This window comes from Thamnophis sirtalis, unplaced genomic scaffold (genome assembly GCF_051295495.1).
Source record: "Thamnophis sirtalis isolate CommonGarterSnake01/CBP01778 unplaced genomic scaffold, rThaSir2_p1.2 scaffold_3, whole genome shotgun sequence".
Taxonomy (NCBI): domain Eukaryota; kingdom Metazoa; phylum Chordata; class Lepidosauria; order Squamata; family Natricidae; genus Thamnophis; species Thamnophis sirtalis.
Window position 1 is genome coordinate 142565337 of NW_028261383.1, and position 25664 is coordinate 142591000.

Below are 25664 nucleotides of genomic sequence, written 5' to 3' on the forward strand. Positions count from 1 at the left end.
AATAGATTTTATTTTATTTTTTTAACTAGGATAAATGGGTAAATCTGGAAGTGTTTAGGATACCCCTTATTCTGGCTATCTCCAGTTTTCAGTTTGTTTGTTTTTTGGCAGATCTCTTATTCATGCCACCCTGAAGCAGATGTCATGTGAATGTGCCATAGAGGAGAGAATTCTTACCTTCCAGTCAGTGTATCTTCTTTAAGGTATTTATATTAATTGCAGCCTACAGCTTACTTGCTGTGATGTAGCTGGGAATTCATTTAGCTTTTGTCAGTATCTTCTTTTTTTTTTTTAACTAACTGTAAGCAGCACACCACTGTCCTCAGTTTGAGATATACAAGGATTGGATTACATGAAGTCTATCTGAAGTTTGAGATATACTCGTGAACTACATGAAGTCCATCTGAAACTAGGGGGGTGCAGTTCTTATCAAAAGGAAGACGGTGGCTCAGTGGCTAAGACGCTGAGCTTGTCAATCAGAAAGGTCGGCAGTTCAAATCCCTAGTGTTGCATAATGGAGTGAGCTCCTGTTACTTGTCCCAGCTTCTGCCAATCTAGCAGTTCGAAAGCATGTAACATGCAAGTAGAAAAATAGAAACCACCTTTGGTGGGAATCTAACAGCATTCTATGCGCCTTGGGCATTTAGCCATGCCTGCCATATGACCACAGAGACGTCTTTGTATAGTGCTGGCTCTTCATCTTGATGAGCACCACCCCCTAGAATCAGGAACAACTAGCACATATGTGCGAGGCGAAACTTTACCTAATTCTTATCAGCCCTATCTAACCTGCATGACCAAGTCAGGAATTGCAGTTTAAGAACATCTGGATCACAGTTGTACTCACCTGCAATATTTAATGGTTCAAATGATGTTTCAGCTTGGGCTTTTCCCCCATTGATTTATTACATCAATATAGCATCTTGGCAGAAGTTACAACTGCCTGTTACTGTTTTCCTAGAATGAGAAACCTCTTGAATTCCAACTACCAGCAGCCACAGTCACTACAACAAATGGCCATTGGTTCCAAAAGTTGTGGTTTCAGCTATACCCAGGAACTGGTTTTTCCATCCCTGCTGTGTTTGGTGAATCATGGAATTGACCTCCTCCGGAATTTGACTGGTGAACAGAGACATAGCCCTTGCTACAGAGTGCATCTACTGTAGATAGAAGATAAAAAATGAAGCACTTCTGATAAGAATATGGTGCATTACAGGGTACACAGTAAAACTTGGATGTCCTGAAGCTTTAATCCACTTCCATTGCAGTCAATATTTGCTTGAGGGGGAATTCTGTCTCCTATTCATCATCTGCGTTTAACGCCTGGCTAAATTGATCTATAATCAGCCAATGATTTTGCTATAAAAACCTGGGTCCTGATCCAGTCTGGTGATGACTATAGCCGGGGAACGGGCTGTTACAGGCAAGCCAGTCCTGGGAGATTAAAGGAGCAGGTGGAGCACCATTGTTAGGCCGCCACATTATTTCCATCTTTCTAATCTCATGTGCTATGGATAGGCGGCTCCCTAAAGCTCTCAAGGCAACACAAAGAGAATGGAGCCAGCTGCATCCTAACATCATCCCACCCTCTGCTGCAAATGAGAGTGGGGGAATCAATAAAGCCCTCTCCCTCCTCTCGTATAGACAAGGGTATGGGTGCCATATTCCCAATTTAATACTTCTTTCAGGACTCTGGATTCCTGGCACCACTAAACATTTCACATCCTTCTGTCTTGCAAGAACATGGATTTGAACCTTGTGCGGCTTAATTCCATTGCCGGAGAATTGCTTTTCGTTTTAGTGTAGCATGCAACTTATTGGCAGAGTAACACACATATCTGGGAACTCATTTAGCTTTGAATTGCTCAAAACAGTCAGGGAAATCTGATAAAAAGAGTAGACTCTCACTGCTATCAGAATTTTTCCTCCTCCTCTTCTCCCCTTGCAAAAAATTATCTGCCTATTTATGCAATCTCAATGTTTATGTAAAAATGAGAGCTTTTCATTTCATGTATTAATCCAGTCAGTGAGGACTACATAAACATATCCACCTCCTACCACCACCCCCAGGCACAAATAATTAGCTTGCGTTCTAAGGATATAAATTTGAGGTCTGGTTATAATTTCCCAGGCATGATTAACAGCAGAGATCTCAATTAAAATTAAGTAATGAAGCTGGATTTCTTTTTCTTTCTTTTTTTTTTTGTTAAAGCAGTGCAGAAAATATGACAAGCTGCATTTACGTTGTGAATTCACCAGTAGCAGTCTTATTTACTATTAATTGTCCTCCACCGTCTTACCAAAAAGAATACATGCTGGGGAATTGTGCTTTTTAATGAACATTTCCTACAAGGAAAATTTGCTCTGATTTCAAAATTGACACAGTGTCCAGGTTATTATTATTTTAAATGTATTATAGCTGCCCATTTCCAAAGCAGCTTTGAGCAGTTTTGTGTCTGTCACCATCAACACCTGTTAAGAAGGCCCCCAATTGCTCCCTTGCCAGAAACCCACACTAGGGTGAAGTGTGCAATTCAAGAAGAGTGGGAAGTGGGGCTAGACAGACATAGGGAGGAGATAGAACCAGCCAGACCTCACGCCCACACACCCCAGTGTAAACAGTTGCCTCTGTCAGCTCCCAGCTCTCTCTTGACCTTCATTATACAAATGTCAGCAGTAGGAATGTGAACCAGGATCAGAAGCGTATGAAATGGTGGCACAAAGTCAAACATCCCAGCAGGAGGCAACTGGGTGCCCTCCCAGGCGTGACTAGCTCTGCCAGCAAGCAAGTCGTGGCCCTGCAGGAAGATACAGGCCTGGGAGTTAATTGGTGGCAATCTTTCTAGCCAGATGTGCTCCTCTGTGGGCCTGATGTGAGTCTTAGCTTCATCATTATAACTTTTTGCACAAGCAGCAACGAGGGAAGGACCCACAAATCTGTAAATGCATCAGCGCTAAGTCACATTGGCACTGAATCAGGAGATGCAGAAATGTGGAAGATGCCATTGAAAAATTAACTGGCCCAAGAGCATTCTGGAAAGGCTATATGTGACCAAGAAGCAGAAAGTCCAAAGCTCTCCTGATCCACAAACCTGTGTGAATGCAAGACTGCTTAATTGTCTTTCTTAGAGCAATGGATCTACAGTATCTATCATGCATCTATCTATCTATCTATCTATCTCTCTATCTCTCTATCTATCTATCTATCTATCTATCATCTATCTATCTATCTATCTATCTATCTAATATCTATATCTATCATCTATCTCTCTATCTTCTATCTCTCTATCTTCTATCTCTCTAGCACATAATAGACCCTTGAGGACAAGAAGTCTCTATGTCTGTCTATGTAGTTTAAAACTCCTATCACGCCAGAACATTAAAAGAACGAGGCAAGCATGGTAAATAAAATATTGCTCTATATCCCAGGTGCAAACCTCTGGCATAGACGCATGTATAAAATAGAATGTTTTGCCCTAATGAACTAAAAGGTAACGGGATTGCTTGCCAATGATGATTGTATTTTTAATATTGTATTTTTCATCTCCCCCCCCAATCCTTAAATAGCATATTGAAACAGATCCTTCAAGAAACACATCAGGACACCAGAGTCAAAGTAATTCTCTTTAGTTGAAGACACACAAAAATATATTGCAAAAAAAAAAGGAAGACTTAAACAGCCTGCAGAAATAACAGCTTGCTCCCTCCATTCATTTCCCTGTCAAAAACATCCAATTAGTATCTCTTACAGTACAAGACAAGAGGTGGCAGACCACATTTAATTTACTACTTACATAAATATAAAAATAAAAACTCTGGAGTGCCAGTTAAATGTTAATCTCATTAATGTACTGCAGACTTAAAGGAGTAGCATGGATTTTAATCTTCGTAAGGAAGTATTAATTTCCTGTTCACCTCTTGCCCATAGTGGCAAGAGGAAAATGCAGGTGGATCTTGCTTAAGATCCGAGAGTGTCAGAAAAGAGATGAGGCAGCAAGTCCCATGGCTATGTAGCATACAGATCAGTGTTTTTCAACCTTGGCAACTTGAAGATGTCCGGACTTCAACTCTCAGAATTCCCCAGCCAGCATTCGCATTCGCTGGCTGGGGAATTCTGGGAGTTGAAGTCCAGACATCTTCAAGTTGCCAAGGTTGAAAAACACTGATACAGATAGTCCTCAACGTATGACCACAGTTAAGCCCAAAATTTCCATAGCTAAGCAAAACAATTGTTAAGTGAATTTTGCTCCATTTTACGACCTTCCTTGCTGCAGTTGTTACATGAATCACTGCACTTGTTAAGTTAGTTACATGGTTGCTAAGTGAATCTGGTTTGCGCATTGACTTTGCTTGTCAGGAGGTCACCAAAAGGGACCACATCAGCAGAACTGTCATAAATACATGCTAGTTGCCAAGCGTCTGAATTTTGATCACATGACCACAGGTGTACTGCAACACTCATGTGAAAAACGGGCCTGTCACTTTTTCCCAATGCCGTTTTAACTCCACAAATGGCCATGAAACATATGGTTGTAAGTTGAGGATGACCTGTACCACCATTCAATCATCATTCCAGCATGGATGGTTAGGAGATCTCGCCTTGAAAAAGATTGGATTTGCCTCTTTTGCTTCTTTCTTGAATCCAGTGCTGAAACTCAGTAAGGAAAGGGATGTCAAGCTATACAGACGCTACCCACGTTCTGCTATAAGCCATTCTTATTTCATATTTGACCTTCTTGGAAAAGCCCCATTGGCCCTGAGTTAGACAGGCCTTGCAGGTTTCCATATCACCTGCCCAAATTGAAGGGTCAAGCCAACCTGTGTGTTACCTTTCTTCTAATGCAGGTCACAGAAATGCTCAGATACATTTCTGAAGCTAGAGGAAGTTGAAATATCTTCTGGTCATCTAGAAATGACCAGCACTTGTTTCTACTGTACAGTACCTCGCTCTTTCCTGACTTATCCCGTTAAGGCAGCTGCAGGGGGATTTTTTTTTTTAAAGGCACGGCTGACCTTATGCTGGTTTTATAAGCCCAGTCGATCAAGTCACCTATGGGAAATCCATTTCACCTGCTAAAAATTAAGACAGTGGGCTTATTGACTTTGTGCTAAATTTAGGAGAACACAGCATGCCTCAGATATTTTTAAGCTCCCCAAACACATCTGTAGGAAGTCCAGCGCCTGTGATATGCAACCTACGGCAGGAGTACTGGTATCAGTTGACCTAATCCCTCAATCCAACTCCCACGTGGCCACAGGCTAGTTTCTCTGTTGCAAAGGTTGATGCTTTAAAGGGACCTCAGCTCTAGAATCATTAGCCGGCCAGGAGGGCAAGGAGATATGGAGCCAAGCAAATGCTCAGGGGTCTCCCTTTGTCTAAAGACTTGATGAGCTTAACTTTGTCTGGCAAACAAGCAGCTCAGCCAGCCTCTTAGGGGCGAAGTGCATCCTGGCCCAGCAAGTCCCACGCCAGATGATACAGAACCTGTGAATACCAGTGCACGCCTGTTTCTTGAGCACTGCAGTTTCTGGAGTCCCCCTTCAGGGACAGCAGTGAGAAGATACCATAGACAAAGCGCAACGGGGCAAAGGCATAGTGAGCCCAATGGTGACTTTCAAGGACTGCGTAGCAGGAGGCCAACACCTCATTGACCAGGATCGTGCCATGAGTGGTCAAGGGGGCATAGACACCAGTGCCCTCTTGCTGCCAAACACGGACAACTCGGGCAGGATGCAAGGGAAGGTTGCTCCCCTGGTATGTCAAAACGGAGTCCCCCACACACACTCTGCTGGCAAACACAGGAGAGAAGTCTGTTGTGCTGTTGACCGGGTCCCGTGAAACGAAGATGAGATGAGAGGATGTAAGTAGCAGCCGGCGAACAGGTTCTTCTGTCTCGATGGCCACGAAGAGGGTCTGCTGGTGTGGCTCCCGGTGGAGGAAGAGCAGAACCTCACTAAGGGTCACTTGTCCGTTCTGATCTACGCTGAATACATAGTCTCCGTGGCGCAGCTTGGAGAGGCTCCTCTTCTCGCCGCTCCGCAGCGTCACGGTCGCATCGCCAGGGAAGCAGCCGCCTGCACGAATAGCCATGGAGTTATCTAGGGAATTTAACAGGCAACATCATGAGCTGGGCTGCGTTTGGGTTCTGGTCCCCTGGGTTCAAAGTCGAGAGCCTCCTGTCTTTGACTGCATTTGGGAGCCTCCTAGAACAGGGGTGTGAAATGTGCAGCCCACGGGCCGGATGTGTCACACACTGGCAATCCCATCCCCATTTTAGCGAAGGGAGAAAATTTGCAACATGTCACATGACATGTCATCACGAGTTTGACACCCCTGTCCTAGAACATCTAATTTCCCTGCCAGGTGTTGTTGCAGAGATGGTATTCAGCAGGTTCTGACCAGTACTGGAGAACCAGTATCAGAAATTTTGAGTAGTTTGGAGAACTGTTAAATACCTCCTCTGCCTGGCCCTGCCCCCATCTATCCTCTGCCTCCCGAGTCCCAGCTGATCAGGAAGGAATGGGGATTTTGCAATAACATTGCCCTGACACGCCCACCAAGCTATGCCACACCCACCAAGCCACACCCACAGAACCGGTAGTAAAAAAAATGAATCCCACGACTGTGTTGATGCCAAGGCCATTGGAGTCTATGGGCAGTGGAAAGAGAGCTGGACCTCAACCCAAGGATGACCCTTGCTGTAGGGAGAAGAAAAAGGAAGACTCTAAGTACCAAGGTCATTGCTGGCCTGGATGTTGTGGTTTAACATGTACGAAGGGGAAACATCCTTTTAAAAACTGTATTTTAATCATGGTATTATTCCCTTGCCAACATTTGTCTTTTAATAGGAATAATAATGGTCTCCTTCTGATTTTTGCTCTGGCTTTATTCTGATTTTACACTTATTTTAAGACTGGCTTCGGGATTCTTGGGGATAAAAAAATAGAAATACTTACTCTAAATAAAGAGATTTAACTCTATTTACGGCCTGGATTAGGAATCAACCTAGTTTAACATACAGTGTTTATTTAAAATATTTATATAGCCGTTCATCTTATATCGAAGGACATAAGAAGACAGAATCATTACAAGTATTAATATGTTGCCTAATTTGGAAAAGTGCTAAGTCTGATGCTGACCCCAACCCATTCATAAAAACTATTCTCTGGCTCTTTTCTCTGTCCAGGCAGGTAATGGAGCCTAGGAATTCTGCTCTTCAAATGGATTCATGCAAATCCCACCGGCAAATCCACCATCCCCCTTTTTATACTTTGGGGGCAAAGTCCTCTCTGTACCTGCTTTCACAGAAACATGGATGTGCGCCTTGGATTCATAGTACACCCAGTCGAAGCCAGCCTCCACAGCTAAGCGGGCCAATATGCCGTATTTCTCCCTGTCACGGTCAGAGGTGGTGATGTCCAGTGCCCGGCCCTCATAGTGTAGAGAGTCAGGCAGGTGGTGTCCGTCTTCATCCCAGCCCTCTGTCACTCGCAGTCTTACGCCCGGCCACATATTCATGACGGCGATGGCCAAGGCATTCACTCGGTCTTTGCAACGCTACAGGAAGCAAAGATGGCATTAAGATCCAAGCTGCATTGAAACAGAGACTTAAAGGAGGGTTGGGAGATGGAGGAGAAGAAGGACCATCCGGAGGCAATTGAACCAGCTCCGGTCCAGAGCCATTTTCAAGCTCTTGGGTTCAACTTTCTCACTAGTTCACTTTTCCCTTTTTTAATTCTTAGTGCCCCACAAAGCGACTGGAAAGTAGCACCTTGGTCGTGATCATTATCTATTTTTCCTAGAACTGTGATGGCGATCCTATGGCATGCGTGCCACAAGTGGCAGGCGGAGCAATATCTGCCAGCACATGAGCCATCCACTCCAGCGCAGATGAGCATGCCAGCCAGCTGATTTTTGGCTTCCAGAGGGCCAAGAGAGGCCATTTTTGTCCACCCCAGGCTCCTTAGGAAAGCCCCCGGAGCCTGGGGAGGGCAAAAAATGGGCCCAACAGGCCTACCAGAAGCCAGAAATGGATCATTTCCGAACTTCTGGTAGGCCTGTTGGGCTCATTTTTCACCCTACCCAGGCTCCGGGGGCTTTCCTGGTGTCTGGAGAGGGCGAAAACGGCCTCCCCCAGCCCCCTAGAGGAAATACCAAGCTCGGCTTCGAGGCAAGTAGTGCAGCGCGTGGGGGGGGAATGTGTGTGTGGGTGTTGTGCATGCATGTGCATGTGGGGGCACACTTTGCATTATGGATGCTGGCACACACTATCTCGCGTGCACGCATGCATTTTTGGCACCCAACAACAAAAAGGTTAGCCCTTGCTATCCTAGAATGCAGGTAGTCCTCGACTTACAACTGCAATTGAGCCCAACATTTCTGTCGCTAAATGAGACAGTTGTTAAGTGCGATCCACCCGAGCTCCATTTCTGCTGGCAGAGACACTGTGGTGTCGATCCTTTGTTGTTTCCAGAGTGGCCCCACAGCCAGATCTAAGCAGCCTTGAGTTTGACACCCAGCTGTAGATGAACAGCAAAATGTTGGAATAAGTCGAGAAGCTCTCAGATTCACACTCTTATTTGCTGCCAGTGGTTGAGTTTAATATATGTAATAGAACTCAATTAAACCCCCAATAAAACAAAACATCCTTTAAACATCATTAATCATGTCTTTCTTATGAATTGGAATGGAGCTATCTGCCAAAGGCATTTCCAATTGGAAACCCGGAGAATTAAAAAAAGCCTTTAATAGTCTATAATAGCTTTTTTCTTTTTATTTAGTTCCTATGTTTGTTAAATTAAATGAACAAAAAGATCACATAATCAGACAAGAAGAAAGCAAATAATTAGCTAAGCATGAAGGCAAGAATAAAAGATAAAAAATGCAGCATGTCTGCAAAAGCGAAAACCTATTCTGCATGAATGTGTGTGTGTACATGTATAAATATTCAGCTTTTGAAGTACTTTTTCAGAAAAAAAACCTTGGAATTTTTCAATAGTCTTATGCTGTCCCCCCACCCCCATTTTCTGCACTGTTTATTAAGAACTAGGGGAAAGGGTGACTTTTAAAGTGGGAGGATCGGTGGGCTTGATCTTGGCCATTGACAATTAACCATTAATTCTTTGAAATTAGGCCATCTCTCGCCTGAAGCAGTCAGGTGGAAAAAAACACCAACTCAACCACCCTGAGAAAAATACATTCCAATTCATTACCTGGTTTTTAATTAACCTGAATTAAGAACAGGCAGATTGGGGTAGGCAGATGAAAGATTCCTTGACTGAATAACATCCTGTTAAATGTTCTCTCAAAATAAGTGGGAGGGGTTTTTGTCCTGTTCCAGGGGTGGGTTCCTGCCAGTTCTAACCTCTTCTATAGAAGAGGTTCCACAAATCTACAGTGCTGTTTAGAACCGGTTCCATCTCCCCCCCCCCCCAGCACATCATCAAGATGAAGAGCGAGAGGAGGAATTCTGGGAGTTGACGTCCACAAGTCTTAAAGCTGTCAAGTTTGAACACCCCTGGGGGTTTTTTTCCTAAAGGGTTAGGGGTGCAAGGTCTTGTAACTTGACAGCTTTAAGACTTGCGTGCTTCAAATGCCAGTTTCTGAGCCAACATTTTGGTTGCTAAATAAGAGCATTGATAAGTGAGTTTCACCAGATTTTACAAGTTGCCCATGCCCACCCAGTCACATGACTGCCAAGCCACTCCCACTCAGTCACGTAGCTGGCAAGCCACTCACCATCACATGGCCAACAAGCCACTCCCACAAAGCAGGCCACACCTATAGAAAAAGTTCTAAAAAAATTTGAAACCCACCACTGTCCTGTTCCCTAGAGTGCGCCCTGGTGAAATCAGCTTTTCTTCAAGGGCTATTCCTACCTCATCCTGAATCCTTCCCCATTCTCTTGCCTCTACTTTCTTCCATTGATTTTTAGAGTTATCTCTTTATTATGAACCGTATATCTCATAATCCTTACAAGGAATCAGTCAAATATTCATGGCTTCAACATCTCTTTGCCCCCCCAAAAGACACCTTCTGTGGCTTACAGGAGAGGAATTATAGTTTAAATATACAGACTGCATCAAAAGTAATCCAGAGGGAAGGAGGGAGGGTGGGAGGGAGGGAGGGAGGGAAGGAAGGAAGGAAGGAAGTGATATAGTCTAGCAGATGATCTAAAGGAAATCTGCAAACATAAGAGAAAATATTCCATACTTAGGAATATTTGAAAGATTGTGTGTCAAACAATAAAGAAATGTTTAAAAGAAAATGGCAATGAATTCAAATATCTGAGGTAATTTATTCAATATATTCAATTCTATGAGACTTGTTTTGATACACCCTGTATACAAACATTGAATAAATTATGCAGGTCGCTAAATTGCTTTAATGGAACAAAATATTCCAAAATGCAATGATTTGTTACTTAAATCTTTCCTTAACATATGGTACTTTTTTAAAAAACACAATTCCTTTTATTTTTCTAAGTACCCAGCATGCTGAATACTGCATTTATGTACAATGAATTACATCACTGAATACACTTTAGGAATTTGTATGTAGGATCTACATATGAAAATATTTGCAAAATGTGTCTTCGAGTAAATACATACATTAGGCTGCTGAAATTATATATAGATTCCTGTTTCCCGTGGAATCACTCATTTTGCTGCTTCATGAAACCTGCCTGCGTGATTTTGGACCAGTCCTTCTCTCTTTCTGCCCAACCCACCTCACAGGGCTGTTCTTGTAGGAAAGTAGGAGGAGGGAGGAGGATTAGGTACATTTGCTGCCTTGGATTATTTATGAAATAATAAAGGTGGAGAAAATAAATACATTGTATATATTTATATTTATTTAATATTTTAATGTATATTATCTATTAAAATACATTTATACATTTAACAGTACCTTGGTATTCACCTGCTTTGAAACTCATTCAATTTGGTAATCATTTTGATGCAAAAATTTTGTCCCGGTACTCATTGTTTGTTTGGTACTCAACGCACAAACTAGAACTTGTCGGTGTTCAGCTGCCTTGTGACTCGCTACATTACTTCTCATGGGAAACCATTTGTTTGATACTCATCATTTTTGATACTCATCGCACCACCCGGAACCAATTAATGATGGCTACAAAGGTACCAGTGTATAGCTAATACCCCTGCCTCCTATTTTGTCTTTAACAATTTACATTATCTTAGGACTTAGAAATTCTTAGATGAAGAAACAATTATAGGTTGTCTCTAACCTGTGGGCACAATTGAGCCCAAAATGTTTGTTACTAAGCAAGACACACTTAATGCTTTGCCCCATTTTACGACCTTTCTTAATAATAATTCTTTATTGTCAGTGCACAACGTATGTACAATGAGATTGGTTGAGCTCCCACAGTGCACCCCTCACAAACACAATACAACTCACAGTGAAGGCAAAGAAAAAAGAAAAAAATCCCTAACCCAATAAATCATATTAACAAACACCCAGTCCCTTACACCAGTGTGAATATGTTACACGTTGTGATGGCCCTGCAAGTCCATCGTACTATGTAGTTATGATGTTATTTCACATTTAGGAGGCTGACAGCCCACGGATAAAAACTGCCACCATTGTTAAGTGAATCACTGGAGTTGTAAAGTTAATAAGTGAATCAGGCTTCCCTATTGACTTTAGAATAGAATAGAATTACAGAGCTGGAAGGGACTTTGGAGGTCTTCTAGTCCCACCCCCTGCCTAGCAGGAAACCCTACACCACTTCAGACAAATGGTTATCCAACATCTTCTTAAAACTTCCAGTGTTGGAGCATTCACAAATTCTGAAGGCAATTGTTCCACTGATTCATTGTTCTTACTGTCAGGAAATTTCTCCTCAGTTCTAAGTTGCTTCTCTCCTTGATTATTTTCCACCCATTGCTTCTTGTCCTGCCCTCAGTTGCTTTGGAGAATAGCTTGACTCCCTCTTCTTTGTGGCAGCCCCTGAGTTATTGGAGCACTGCTATCATGTCTCCCCTAGTCCTTCTTTTCATTAAACTAGACATACCCAGTTCCTGCAACCGTTCTTCATATCTTTTAGTCTCCAGTCCCCTAATCCTCTTTGTTGCTCTTCTCTGCACTCTTTCTAGAGTCTCCACATCTTTTCTACATTTTGATGACCAAAACTGAATGCGGTATTCCAATTGTGGCCTTACCAAGGCATTATAAAGTGGTATTAACATGTGAACTTTGCTTGTCCAAAAGTCACAAAAGATGATCACAAGACCCCAGGATACTGCAATTATCATAAATACATGCCAGTTGCCAAGCATTTGAATTTTGATTATGTGACCATGGAGATGCTGCAACCGTCATGAAACGGTCCTGTCACTTTTGTCAGTGCTGTTGTAACTTCAAACAAGTCATTAAATGAATGGCTGTAAATTGAGGACTAACTCTACTGTCCTCCCAAGCCAGAGATTGCTCCCCGCCTCGTTCCCAGATGATGTTGGACCCTCAAACTAAAGAACTGATTCTCTCATGTAAATCAATCCAGTTATGACATGAAGCTACATGGCTCTCTAAGACCCAGGTATGGGCAACCGGAACACCTGGCTGAATAAAGCGACCGGAAAGAGGAAAGAGGTGGTGAAAGGGTGGGGGAACAGGAAGTGAGTGGGAGAAAAGGGCATTTCATTTTTTTTTTAAAAACAGCCTTGTCTATAGTGAAAAGAGCAAGCTAGAAGCCCAAAGAGGAATGCGAGAGGCTTCCCATGGGCTCCTGGGCCTGAACACAATAGCTGTTTTCCAGGCCCAGAATTACTTAACTCGGCGAGAATTCAAACTCCTCGGGTAATAACAGCAAAATCATCAACTTTGCCACAAAGGACTCTTTCAGTCACTCCACAGGCCCGGGACTGGTGTCAACGCAGGGGGAAAAAGGGCACCGTAGGACGTGTCATAGATGGGACCTCATTGGGTGCCAGCCTTCCCCCCCTTGTGACTCCCACTGGAGGTCTCTCAGCACCCAGCAGGCTTCAGACCGAACAGCTGCTTTCTTGCAGTGGACTTTGAGTGGCAGGGAAGTAGGAAACTCCTGAGCTCCTGTTGGAAGATGGGGAACTTAGAAGTTGCCCATCTGGAGTTAGAAGCTTCCCACTGAGGCAGGAGGCAGATGACTCTTACAATGACCCCTTTGGGCTAGAAGGAGATTGTGAAGCTGGTGGAGGAACTATATACCTCCTGGCATTGCTCCTCATAATTCACACTGGTTGGGGCTACTGGGAGATGTTCAAAAATCGCTACAAGGAAGGACAGAAGTCTATCATCCCCTGCTTTACTCCAGCAGCAACATTCCTAGCCACTTGATAGCTAAAAGCTATCACAACCTTTCCCCTCAAAATATATAATGCAATTTTGCATCGCAAGGGTCTGTTTTTATGATGTACTTGAAAGGAGTACGCATTATGATGAGTCGTTAAATTTATTTAGTCAAGCTGCACTTGGACTTTTCATATGCTGAAAGGGGGAATTTACCAACTTCATTCTTAAGCCTGCAATCCACAGGATTTGAGGTGGCAAGTCTTAAATAAACTAAGGAAACATCATAAATTAGTGTCAATTTTAACAACAATCAGCTTAAAATCTTATGTCTTGCTCCCAATGTCCTTTGCCCTTGCTGGACAAAATAGCAAGAAGGAGGGATACGTTTGCTGTTTTTTTTTACTCTCCACCTTTAAAGTAAAAGGACTGGAAACTTAATACACATGCAAGGAAAAAATACAGATTCAGAAAAATTTAATTGAATATTCATAGGAGAGTCACGTAAGTTTACCTAACCACCCCCCAAAAAATAATAAGTTTCCTACTACAGGTTTTGTATCAGTGAATACTTGGTGGAAAAAAAATTACAGAAGACAGAACAACAGAGCTGGAAGGGACCTTGGAGGTCTTCTAGTCCAACCAGTGGTGGGATTCAGCCAGCTCGCACCTACTTGGGAGAACCGGTTGTTAACTTTCTAAGCAGTTCGGAGAACCGGTTGTTGGAAGAAATCTTATTTTGTCTTTTTCCACTTTACAGGGCTAATCCTGTAAGGAAGGCAGGAAGAAAACATTCTGGTGTTGTTTCTAGCCTAATCTTTATTGCCCTGCTTACAGAAGATGCCTCTCCGGTTAACCCTTATTCCATTGTAACAGCTAAGGCGAAGCGCCCATCGACTTGAGGAACGTTGAGTTGGCCACGCCCACACAGTCACATGACCACCGAACCCCCTTCTACCCAGTTGGTCATTGGGGCAGAGAACCGGTTATTAAATTATTTGAATCCCATCACTGAGTCGAACCCCCTGCTCAAGCAGGAACTTAACATTTCAGACAAATGAATGTTCTCTTCTTCAAAACCTCCAGTGTTCAAGCACCCACAACTTCTGAAGGCAAGCCTTTCCACTGATTAATTTGTACCCAACCTGTTGAAAAGGCTCTGCCTCATCTCTTGGCAAAGATAATTGCATTTTTTTCTTGAATGTCCCTTAATGAGCATAGAGTGGAATAGGACAGGAGAGGAAAGTTTTAAAAAGCTTCAGTTAATACATTTTTTTGCCTTGGCAAGGCAATGTGAGTGCGGGAATATTCACTGCACGTTTTTAGGCTGAAAGAGAAGCTTGTTTTGCTTTGTATAAACATGTAAGTAGCAGTTTCAAAGAAACCTTGAAGTTATTCTCATATCAGAAGAGCAAAGTTGATAAAAGAGAACTTGGTTCAGCAGGGATTATTATTATCTCTCTCACACACAGAGAAGAGGGTAGGATTTTTACAAACTGAAATAAAAAGTAAAAAGTTAAAACGGGGGGGGGGGGGAAGCAAGGAAGGTTATTACAAAAGGCGTATAGTCTCTGTTAAGGCCCATCTTTTTGTTTTTCTTCAAATCTAAGCTGCAATTTTGGACAATTTACCAGCCTTATAGTGTGCACTTACTTCTGCACAAACATATTATGTAGCATTTTAGTCCTGATACAGAATGAATTTGAGAGTAATTGGGGCTCTTGGTCTCAGGTGGAATATAAAGACAATTTAAGGACAGCAATCTAGGATGAAATGTATAATAAAAAGAAGAGGAAATGGGAAGAACAGAAGATGGAGCCAAGTGGATTTTATTTTTGGCAACTGAGATCATTTGTTATCACAAACCTCAACATATTGGAAATTATTTTCCTAGCTTCTTTGCCCTCCCCCAAAGCAGGCAATTTTTTTGACAGGGGCACATTTGGAATTTTGAGGACATAACTAGGGACACTTCCATGCGCATGCCACAATTTCACAAAATTAACCACTGCATGTAACATAACCATCCTCTGCTACCAAATGTGATGTTCCCGTGGGTCGTCCATGAGGCCAATGTGGAGAAAAGACAGGACAAGATCTTTCTCGGGATGGAGCGACCCCGATTGGGGGTCTGAGAGCCCCTTTTATTGAGATAGGACAAAGGCAGGAGGAGCAATAGCATGTGGTTAAAAACAGCCTGTAAAAGTACAATTTCTAATCTACTGCTCAGTCTATATATGGTCAAATCCTGGACGTCAATGGTAGGGCACATCTCAGAATGTTATGTTATGCACTATCAGGATGTTATGGCGTTTTAGGGGTTTGTTTTCTCCTGTGTGGTTCAGCATGACTCTGCATGCCCTGGTATGAACTGGGCCATGGGTGACCGCTACGCCTACACAAGGAACTATATTACAACAACTGCATGTAGTTGTGGTTTAGGTATTTAGTTACAGGTGATCTTCAACTTATGATGACAATGGAGCCCAAACTTTCCATTGCTTTAGCAAGACAGTTGTTAAGTGCGCCCCCATTTTATGACCTTTTTGCCACCGTTGTTAAGTGAATCACTCTAGTTGTTAAGTGAATCATGCTTCCCCCAGTGACCTTGTTGGAAGCCGGCTGGGAAGGTTACAAATGATGATCACATGACCCCATGACAGTGCAACTGTTCTACATTTGTGGAAATTTTCAAGCACCCAAATGTTGATCTCATGACCATGGGGATGATGCAATTGGTGAAAACTGGTCATGGTTCACTTTTTAAAGTGCCATTATAACTTTAAACAGTCATTAAATGAATAGTTGAATAGTTGTAAGTTGAGGACTATCTGTAGTTTCTAGGTCAGTGATGGCAAAACATGGAAAACATCACGTGGAAACATCGTGTGTGTGCACTCATTGGGGCCACGCTCCAGAAAAGCCAAACTTCTGGGTTCTACTGCACATGCACACCCAACGATCAGCTGACCGGCACGCATGCACAGGCGGGTTTTTGCGCGGGTGAAGAGATCACACCCCAGAGAAGCTGAACTTCCTGGTTCTGGCGCGCATGGGCACCCGGCAATCAGCTGGCCAGCGTGGCATGCACACACTGGTTTTCAGCACTGCCGTGTGCAAGGACAGCTGATCATCGCATGCCCGCCAGAAACCTGGAAGACAAACAGGCAAGGCCACGCGTGCCTGGCAGCATGGCTTCACGTGCCACTTTGGGCACGTGTGCCATAGGTTCATCATCATGGCTTGGCCTGGCTCTATCCTCTATCTGGGTAGCATACGGCCTAAGACAATTAAAAATAGAATAATACAAAGATTCTACAAAAGACACCGAAAAGATCCCAGCACCACCCAAACAAAGTTGCTGTACAACAGTGGTCTCCAACCTTGGCAACTGAGGAACTCTGGGAGTTGAAGTCCACAAGTCTTAAAGTTGCCAAGGTTGGAGACCACTGCCGTACAGGATCCATCAGCAGCCTCTCTAGTCCCAGGCCTGAGGGGAAGAACCAGGTTTGCAGGGAGTGTTGAGAAAGAGTTGGAGGCAGCGGGGATACAAGTCTCCACAAAATCCTTTCTTGGTCATCAGCGAGCTTGCTTTCTGTCCTCAACTTATTTTGGTGGCAGGCATGAACAAGGCACGAGGGGCAGTCACTTGCCATCATTGCTAACAAAGAGTGCCTCTGGGTCTCTCTGAGAAAGGTCCAGAGGCCTTTTTGCAAGTGGGGGCGATGACAGAGGTTCATGCTTTGTTTTGCAGTTGTGAATTCCCAATCAATTTAAACATTCTCCCCAGGTAAACCCAACTACCCCCAATTATGAAGGTGGTTATGTCCACGCAGGTGGGGCAAGGAGCCTCCTTAGCCTGAGTGGAAGTATCTTTAGGCAGCCTAGTTATTGGCATCCATTTTCCTCCTTCTCCGGTGTATTTAAGACAGAGAAAGCACTCCTCCCTTCGGCTGCAAAACTTTAATGGACAGGTGAGCAATGTTATTAGTCAGCTCCTGTGCATGAACAAAATGCATTCCTGAAGTCATTCTAAGGAATATTTATAATTGTGGTGTTTAAGCCCACATCACCCAGCTTCCTGTCTCCCCTTAAAGCAGCCTCTAATGCCCCAGGGGAGCCATTAAACCTTCCTGTCATTCTTCTCTTTGTTCTCTGCACACCCCCTTAGCTATTCAGAGTTGAATGACTGCTGCCAGCCCACCCTGCCTTCAGATGGCATGCTATGACTCAGCAGCAGGAAACTGGAAGGAACTCAGCTTTCTACCCACCAAAGGCAAAATGTCATTGTCCCCCAGATAAAAGTACCAGCTCTCCTCACCCACCTTCCATGCCCTTCTTTCCCTCACCACCATGTTTTCTACCATCCAAAGGCTTCAGACAGACCTGAAGGAACATTTTCTGGGTTTTCAAGTAAAGGAATAAGCAACTCCTGTCCAAACTCAGTGCACAAAACGGGATGGACTGTATTGAATGCCTGTAGGATATAGGCACAAAGCCATCCGTCTGGTAGGCTATCTCTGCTGGTATCATGCTACTATTCATCTTTGGTGGCACTCCTTGGTTCAGGAAGAAACTGGAAAGTTTGGTACAAAATTCACCTCCCCTCCCAAATTTTATAAACTACATCCATGTAGCAAATGTTCCTGCCAAATGAAACAAGGTGTGATAAAAATGGCATTAAAGATCTGTAAATATTAGCAGTTGGTAGTGTTTTCTCTCTTCCTGCCCAGGTGAATGCAATATTTTCTTTTCACACCCTTTTGGATCCATTTATCCACTATTTGTTAAATGCATTTCAGTTCTTCTGCCATCCATTTCTATTGTTCCTTTGAATATTTGTTCTTATTTCAAGGGCATATACCATAGCAACTTTTCAAGCAATTAGATCCTCATACTTGCCGTATTTGATAAGCAAGCTGGAATATTGTGGTTCATCCATCATGTCTGAGTTTGAAATTACGATGGTAGATTCATCCATGCTAAACCAAATGGCATTTCAACATCAGATACCACAACTAATTTCCACTGTCAGAATAGCCTTCACGTATCTAAGTTCTTTTGAAGGCATCTTAATTGCTGGCCATCACTGTGTTGTCTGACAATAAATCCTATATGTTCATTGTTGCATGATATGAACAAAAGGTCTAGTTGACAATTTAGATCAGGGCTGTCAAACTCCCGTCGTCACAGTAGCATCACATGATCTATCGGGACTTCCCCCCCCTTTGCTAAACCGTCCATGGGCGTGGCCAGTGCGTGATACATCTGGCTTGTGGGCCAGGAATTTGACAGCCCTGATTTAGATGCATTAGTTACTCTGAGTAGAGAGGCAGAATATAAACCAAATAAATGAATTTTATCTGACAATTCTGGTGGCACTAAGCACTTTCTTAATCAAGACAATATTGAAAGAGATTAATATTGTGTCTGTTTTAAAAAAAAATGAGAGCACTTCAGAATGCTCCATCTGTAACAGATCAATGTATCTAAGAGTAAATGGGAATTTCCCATCCACCCACCCAAATCCCAGCCTCAATCAATTTTTCCATTAGAATTAATAATCTTAATCCACCTACAGTAGGCTATTTCTAAATATTTCTAGTAATGAGTGGAAGCTCATCACAAGAAAATCCAACAAGTGAGAGTAATTAATCTATGGACAGCTTGCCACCCAGAGTTGTAGGTGTTCCATTACTGGAAGTTCAAGATGGCATAAAGATTTCTGCCTTGGGCAGGCATTGGATGAGAAGACCTCCAAGATCCTTTCCAGCCCTATGATTCTATGATTTCTGGCTTAGAAGTCCTCCACCTCTTCCTGGGTCCCCTGATAAAGCCTTAATCCTTTCTTGGGAAACAACCTGGGCCATGAGGTTGTTTAGCAACGCTCATCAAACAGCAGCCATTTCGTCAGACTAGATGATGTGGATAAGATGGGAAGCAGGGCCTTTCATCAGCCTCCAGAAGGACCATCCCAGAATTATATCAAATATTCCAGGTCATGATTAAAGCACTCCTTTTTTTAACGCTGTACTATATATCTGAGCTTGCTATTTTTCCTCTTCCCTCCCATAACTTTTCTCTTTTGTATATTAACCCTGGGGACAGACTCCTTTTTAAAATTGTATATACTGAGTCCAGGTGGTCCTTGAGTTATGACCATAATGGAATCTGCCCATCATAGTCATTAAATGGTTACACTCATTAAGGGAGACACTCACATGATTGCCTCCAGGGATGGGCTTCAAAAATGTCAGCAACGGGTTCTCTTCCCGGGTGCTGGGTGGGCCTGACCATAGTGGCCATGGCCTAGTTGGCCTCCTGCACCACCGGGGGGAGCATTTTCACCTTCCCCAGGCTCCGGAGGCTTTCCTCAAGCCTCTGGGAGGGCGAAAACTGCCTCCACTGGGCTCCGAAGGCCTTCCGGGAGGCCCATTTTTCCCCCTCCCCGAGCCTCCACCCAGCTCTGCACTCACCTCACATCCAAAACTGGCCACGTGGAGACTCCTGGGAGGGGAGGGGTAGGCAGGGCCAGCCAGGGATGGGACTTGGAGGTTCTCCACACCAGCCATAACGTTAGTTATGGGTTTGCCTGAACCTGGACAAACCCATAGCAGGTCACCCGATTGCCTCGGTCAATGATCGCTGTCCCAGCCCTCTCATGTGTGGCCACTAAGCGATTGCACAGGTTGTTAAAGGAACGGAGCAAAGGAACTGCCTTCCGAAAGAAAGCAGCCAGTTCCCCTCAGTGCACAGAACCAACGTGGTGGGTCACAGCTTCCTTCTTCCAGCCCTGCGCATCGGCTCCCCTTCCACCGTCCACTAGAACATTAGTCCTTCTCTCTAGCTGCCCTGCCTTCCCTACACTGGAGAGAAGCATACGGCAGAGTGTGGAGCGATCTTCCCTGTTGACTTTCTGAGCAAACCGTCAGGGAAGATTGCAAATGACATGATCGTGGAGGGCTTGTCAATCTGTCCTAAGTCTGAGTGGGTTGACAACAGCCCAGATCACAATCGCATGGCCACAGAAGTGCTGTAATAGCCATAACTTTGAGTACTACCGTGTTTCCCTGAAAATAAGACAGGGTTCTATTTTATTTTGACTCCCGAAATAAGCCCTTGGCCATATTTTCAAGGAGGTCATTATTTTTGAGATGCAGGAGGCAGCGAGCATGGTCATCTCATAGCTGCTGCTGTGTTGCAATATTTTTGGGGAGGGATTATTTTAGCGCATATGCTCAAAAGCTCGATTGGGCTTATTATCCGGGGAGATCTTATTGTCGGGGAAACAGGGTAACCGTAAATCCCTTCTTTCAGCATCGTAATTTTGAACGGTTGCTGAACGAAAGGTCATAAATCAAGGACCAGAATAAAATCTGCTTTACCCCAATAAACAAAGCCAATATTGCTGTGATAGCACACATGCATCTCTATGAAGTGGATCTCCAACCACGCCTTGACTACAGTTAACGGGAAACACTGACCAGAATCCTTCCCAGCTCAACATAAAAGGATGGATTATAATCAAAGGATCCCAGGGATCAGATTTGCTGGGGAGAAGCCAGCTTCATTTGCCAATAGATTCTTCTCTTTCTCTGCGTAATGACACCCCCAACATCAAGATTCTTCCTACCCATCAATGGATAATCTGCCTTTGGTTCTGAGAATTAGCACTTATTTTTCACTATTGGTTTTGGCCTTGCAGTCACTTCAAATAATGCCTTTGAAGTGGGGGCAGAAGGATTTTTTTTTTCCAGTAGGGCTCCAACTACTGAACTACAAAGTAGCTAACCACATTTGCTCCTAGCAGGCTGCACAAATCCTCCCCATGTTTTAATGTATGGGTTCAATGTATCAGATGAACAGCAAAAATTGTGGGGGGGAGGGGAACCAAGAATACGTGATTCATCCATTAGCCAGTCATTATGGCCATTGTATAATAGCTTCTGATGACCTTCTGGTAATCTGAATCTTTTAGATTAAGAAATGGAGATGGTTTTGAAGTCACTTAAGTTCCTATTGCACAGGATGGAGCAGAAAGGACATTCAGAGGCCAAAGAGAGAAAGAGCAAGAAAAAACCAAATTTAAAAAAGCCATATTTAGCAAAGGGGAAAACTGAGAGAGTCTATTGCATAAACAGTGTCATGAGCCAGGTTATTCCCAAAGAAAGGATGAGGGCTTTATTAGGGGACCCAGGAAGAGGTGGAGGATTTCTAAGCCAGTGGGGAAATTCAATTTTTTTTACTACCGGTTCTGTGGGCGTGGCTTGGTGGGTATAGCAGAGGGAGGATACTGCAAACTCTCCAATCCCACCCCACTCCTGGGGCCAACCAGAGGTGGTATTTGCCAGTTCTCTGAACTACTCAAAATTTCCACTATTGGTTCTTCAGAACCTGTCAGAACCTGCTGAATTTCACCTCTGTTCTAAGCCAAAAATCATATAATCATAGGGCTGGATCTCTTGGAGATCTTCTTGTCCAACACCCTGCCCAAGGCAGGAATTCTTACACCATCCTGAACTTCTAGCAATGGATCACCTACAACTCTGGGAGGCAAGCGGTCTATAGATTAATTGCTCTCACTGCCAGGAAATTCCATCTCAGTTCCAAGATAGATCTCCTTGTGAGGGGCTTCCACACATTGCTAGAAATATTTAGAAATGTTTAGAAATAATCTACTGCAGGAGGATTAAAATTACTCATTATTTCCTTTACAGTAGAGACCAATCCTTCAGCCACCTATGGCTAAAATTGAATTCCTTATAATTTGTGTTTTGTCTTAGATTTGGAGGCTGGCAAAACCAATCACCTTCCTAAACCTGCATTATGAGTTAATTGATCATACTATACAGTGATTGTGATCTCCATTCAGATCTTCAAAAATGTTCATTTCAAGCTTGGAATGACTTTCAATAGCACTTAGACTTATATACCGCTTCACGGTGCTTTGCAGCCCTTTCTAAGCAGTTTGCAGAGTCTTTGTTAATGTGTTGCTCCTTTTTCTGGTGCTTTTGAGATCCTGGAGGTATTCCTAATTATTTGTTTCTAAACATACCAGCCTTAGCTTTTTTTAAATTACTTTTGGCCTAACATATCACTTGATGTACATTAACCAACTTAATGTTTGGCTCACATTGTAACTGCTAATTGCATTTGGGTAGTTCTGAAGCAATTCCTTTTATTTCCCTTCTCCTTCTCCCTCTCCCCCACAACACACAATGTGTGTATATAATCCTTGCACAGTTTTATTTTCTGAACATTTCCCAAAGTGGGTTGTGATCCAAGAAAGCTGGTTAAGATAATAAATGTAACTCTTCCATAAGGTTCCTCCTCTTTTTGCAGAATTAATAAGGGCTGTTTTTTTTCTCCCTAAAGAACACTAAAGCAACATTGTTTCCCTCACGCAGATTAATTAGATATATATACTGTTTTCCCATTTTTTTCCATTTAAAATATTCAAGACAACACAACATGCCACTGCAAATCACACTAATAATTCAACTAAAGAATTAAGAATTGCAACGATGCAATACTCCTCAGAAAAGTTTTATGTGCGCTTGAGTAACAAATTAAAATTCAACGGACAATGGTTTGGTCCACTTCAGGGCAAGCATTTTTCTACCCAAGCAAGCACTTGGCCATTTTCCAACAAAATACTGAAGTACCTTTGAGTTTCTGTGATACTCTGAAGCCCAAGTAGATGTTGTAACTGCAGAGCACAACACAGGAGACATTTTAAAAAGAAATGCCAATGCCAGTGTTTTATAGGTGCATACACAAGATTGGCCATTGTAGTGACATATTTTGCTTTGGTATCAACATGTCTTAAAAGACGGTCTCTCTTAATGACTTGAGAAAACAGAAAAAAACAGACAGGCTATTTGCAGTATGAAGGGGCTGATGGAGTCCTGCAGCACTTTCTCTGATATGGGAAATGTTAGCTAGGCACTATAATAAAATTTGGTAGGGACATTTCTCCTGGGAGTAGCTTAGAAATTTGCTACTGGCGCTTGCTTGACAATCCTGTTCTGCCCCCCCCCCCAGCCATAAAGACCAAGGCAACCTCCCCCCGCCCAGAAAATTAAGTCCACAGCATCTCAGAACAATGTCTCTGAATGGAAAAATCCTTCTGGAATTAGCCATAGCTCTCTGAGATGGCTCTGTCTAGATTTAGACTCATCTTGTAAGGGGCTATTCCCAAATCAAAGCCTAAAGATAACATTTTATCATTTAAGGCCAGCAGCCTGACAGAGGGGAAGCCTAGCGACTAGTGTGTATAAAGAGAAGTACTTGGGGCTCAAGCTTGCAGACCTGTTAAATCCTCTCATCTGTTGGGTGCACTTGCTCAGGTTACTCAAGAGTTAAAAGGAGAGGCTGTCATCCTATGCTCAGAGTCACAGTCTGCTTTGTTGCTGCCTCACACGTGCCGGGGCTGAACAGGGCGCCCCAAGCTTGCGGGGCCTCTGGGCAGCCGGGGAGGACCACCCTTGCCCCCGAGGAGCACCCACCTCTGTCATCAACCGGTCAGCACCTGTATTCTCTTCATCCTTAAAGATGATGTCAGGGTTGTAGTTGGGCACCAGGATCTTGAAGCGCTCCGAGTGGCGGCTGATTTTGCCCTCGGCTTTGCCACTGGCCCCCAGGGTCTGTTCCGCCACGTTGGGCACAAACTGCTTGTATTGCAGCGGGGCCAGGCTTCTGCGGCTGGACTGCTTCCGTCCTACCGGCCCCCTGCCCGGGCCACAGCCCTTAGCAGGGCACAGAAGGCAGCTGGTCAAGCAAAGCCCAAGCAGGTTGACCAGGGTAAGCCTGCGCCAAGCCATCTCAGCCAGATGCCAGCTTAGCTGGCCCTCTCCTCAGACGCGAAAGTCTCTGCTGGTCTCCAGGAGCGCAGTCAGCTGGGGTGGGCATCACCCTGACCAGGCTGCTGGGAAGCCAAGGGGATTCCTGCGCACTCCCATCCCTTCAGGAGCCTGCTGCTGGCAGGAAGGTCTCTCTGTGCCCTGCGTCTCCTCCCGCAGTGCCACTGCCTGGCCCCCATACGCGATGCTGGCCCCTCCCCGTGCCAAGACACAGTGGCCCTTTCAAAGCCGCCACCCCAGCTCCCAGCGCTTTCCAGAGACCAGACCGGCTCTTCCTGCCCCCTGGCGTCTCTCCCTGACCAAAGCCATCGGGGAGCCTCGTTCCCCAATGGCTGGCTAGCGGGCGACAGGAGCCCCAGACGCGGAGGCGAGCGATGCCACCCTTCTGGTTGCGGACGCGAGGGAAAGGTGGCTCCCGCTGCCCGGATCCGCCTTGAAGTCCGGCCCCCCAGAGTTGCTGTGCCGGCCACATCCTTCCCCCCGGGGCCGCCTCTCTCTCTCTCTCTCTCTCCCTTAAGCGGCAGGGGCCGATTCCCGGAGAGAGGGAGGCGCACCCTAAGGATACCAACCTAGCGCGCAATTGCCGCGGCGGGGACTCAGCCGACACCTCCCTGCCCAACCTCAGAAACAGGCAGCCGCCTCTTCGCTGTGCCAGCCTGCATCCTGGCGCCCCCTACTGGGCAGGCCGGGGATCCCGCGATTTACCTTGCACGGGGAAAGAAGGGGGGGGTCGTGCGGCTAATGAAATGGTGTTTTCGGAGTGAGATTTTCACTTTCTGAGTCCTTTTCTCTCTCCCCCCCCCGCTTCGGTTCCAGCATTCTTCAGCTACCCTGCGCGGCAGCGCACCTCTGGCTCTTTGCGTGAAGATTGTGTTCTCCCCACCCCCCACCCCCGCCGACCTGGCTTTCTTCAGGGGAAATATAGGTCTGTAGGTCACTAGGCTGAAAGACATCAATAAGAGCCGCTCGTGTTTCCTGCACTTGCAGCCTCGTTTCCTGCGTTCCAGGATATGAGAAAATAAATAACTAGAAGGCAGAATATCCTTGCCTGAAGCTGCTTTCTTCTTCTTCTGAACAGAGAGCAACGAGCTTGAGTCTTTCCTGGCCCTAGAGCAGGGCTGGCTGGGGAATTCTGGGAGTTGAAGTCCACAAGTCTTGAAAGTTCCCAAGTTTGGACATCCCTGCCCTAGAGAGATGACAAAAGAGAAGAAAACTCTTTCCCGCTTTCTTGGACGATCTGCTGAAATTGGACCTCAGGTGTCAAAACGATTGTTTTAAAAGTTGCTTCTTCAGCAGCATGTTCCTTTCCCTGGTTTTGCTTCCCGTGGTAGGTTGACTCAACCATTCAAACAAAAAACCCGGATCGTTTCCAGAACTTATTTTTCCTCAGCTACAAGACTCAAGGGGGGGGGGGGGGGAGGCAGAGGAAGGAAGGATTTTTATTGCCAAGGCCTCACCCTCAATTATGTATGTCCCTGCAGAGAAAGGAGGGAGGTCGACCTTTGGTACCT

General features: G+C 44.5%; 1 protein-coding gene across 1 annotated transcript; it reads right to left on the minus strand.

Moving 5' to 3' along the window:
- Positions 1–3611: 3611 nt before the first annotated feature.
- DHH (desert hedgehog signaling molecule) lies at positions 3612–24234 on the minus strand. The gene is made up of 4 exons (XM_087710288.1): positions 23800–24234; positions 7297–7558; positions 4184–6099; positions 3612–4037 (listed from the first exon to the last, which is right to left on the minus strand). Exons 1-3 carry the CDS (start codon positions 24112–24114, stop codon positions 5432–5434), a joined length of 1245 nt encoding a protein of 414 aa, XP_087566414.1. The 5' UTR covers positions 24115–24234; the 3' UTR covers positions 3612–4037; positions 4184–5431.
- Between the last annotated feature and the right edge of the window lie 1430 nt (positions 24235–25664).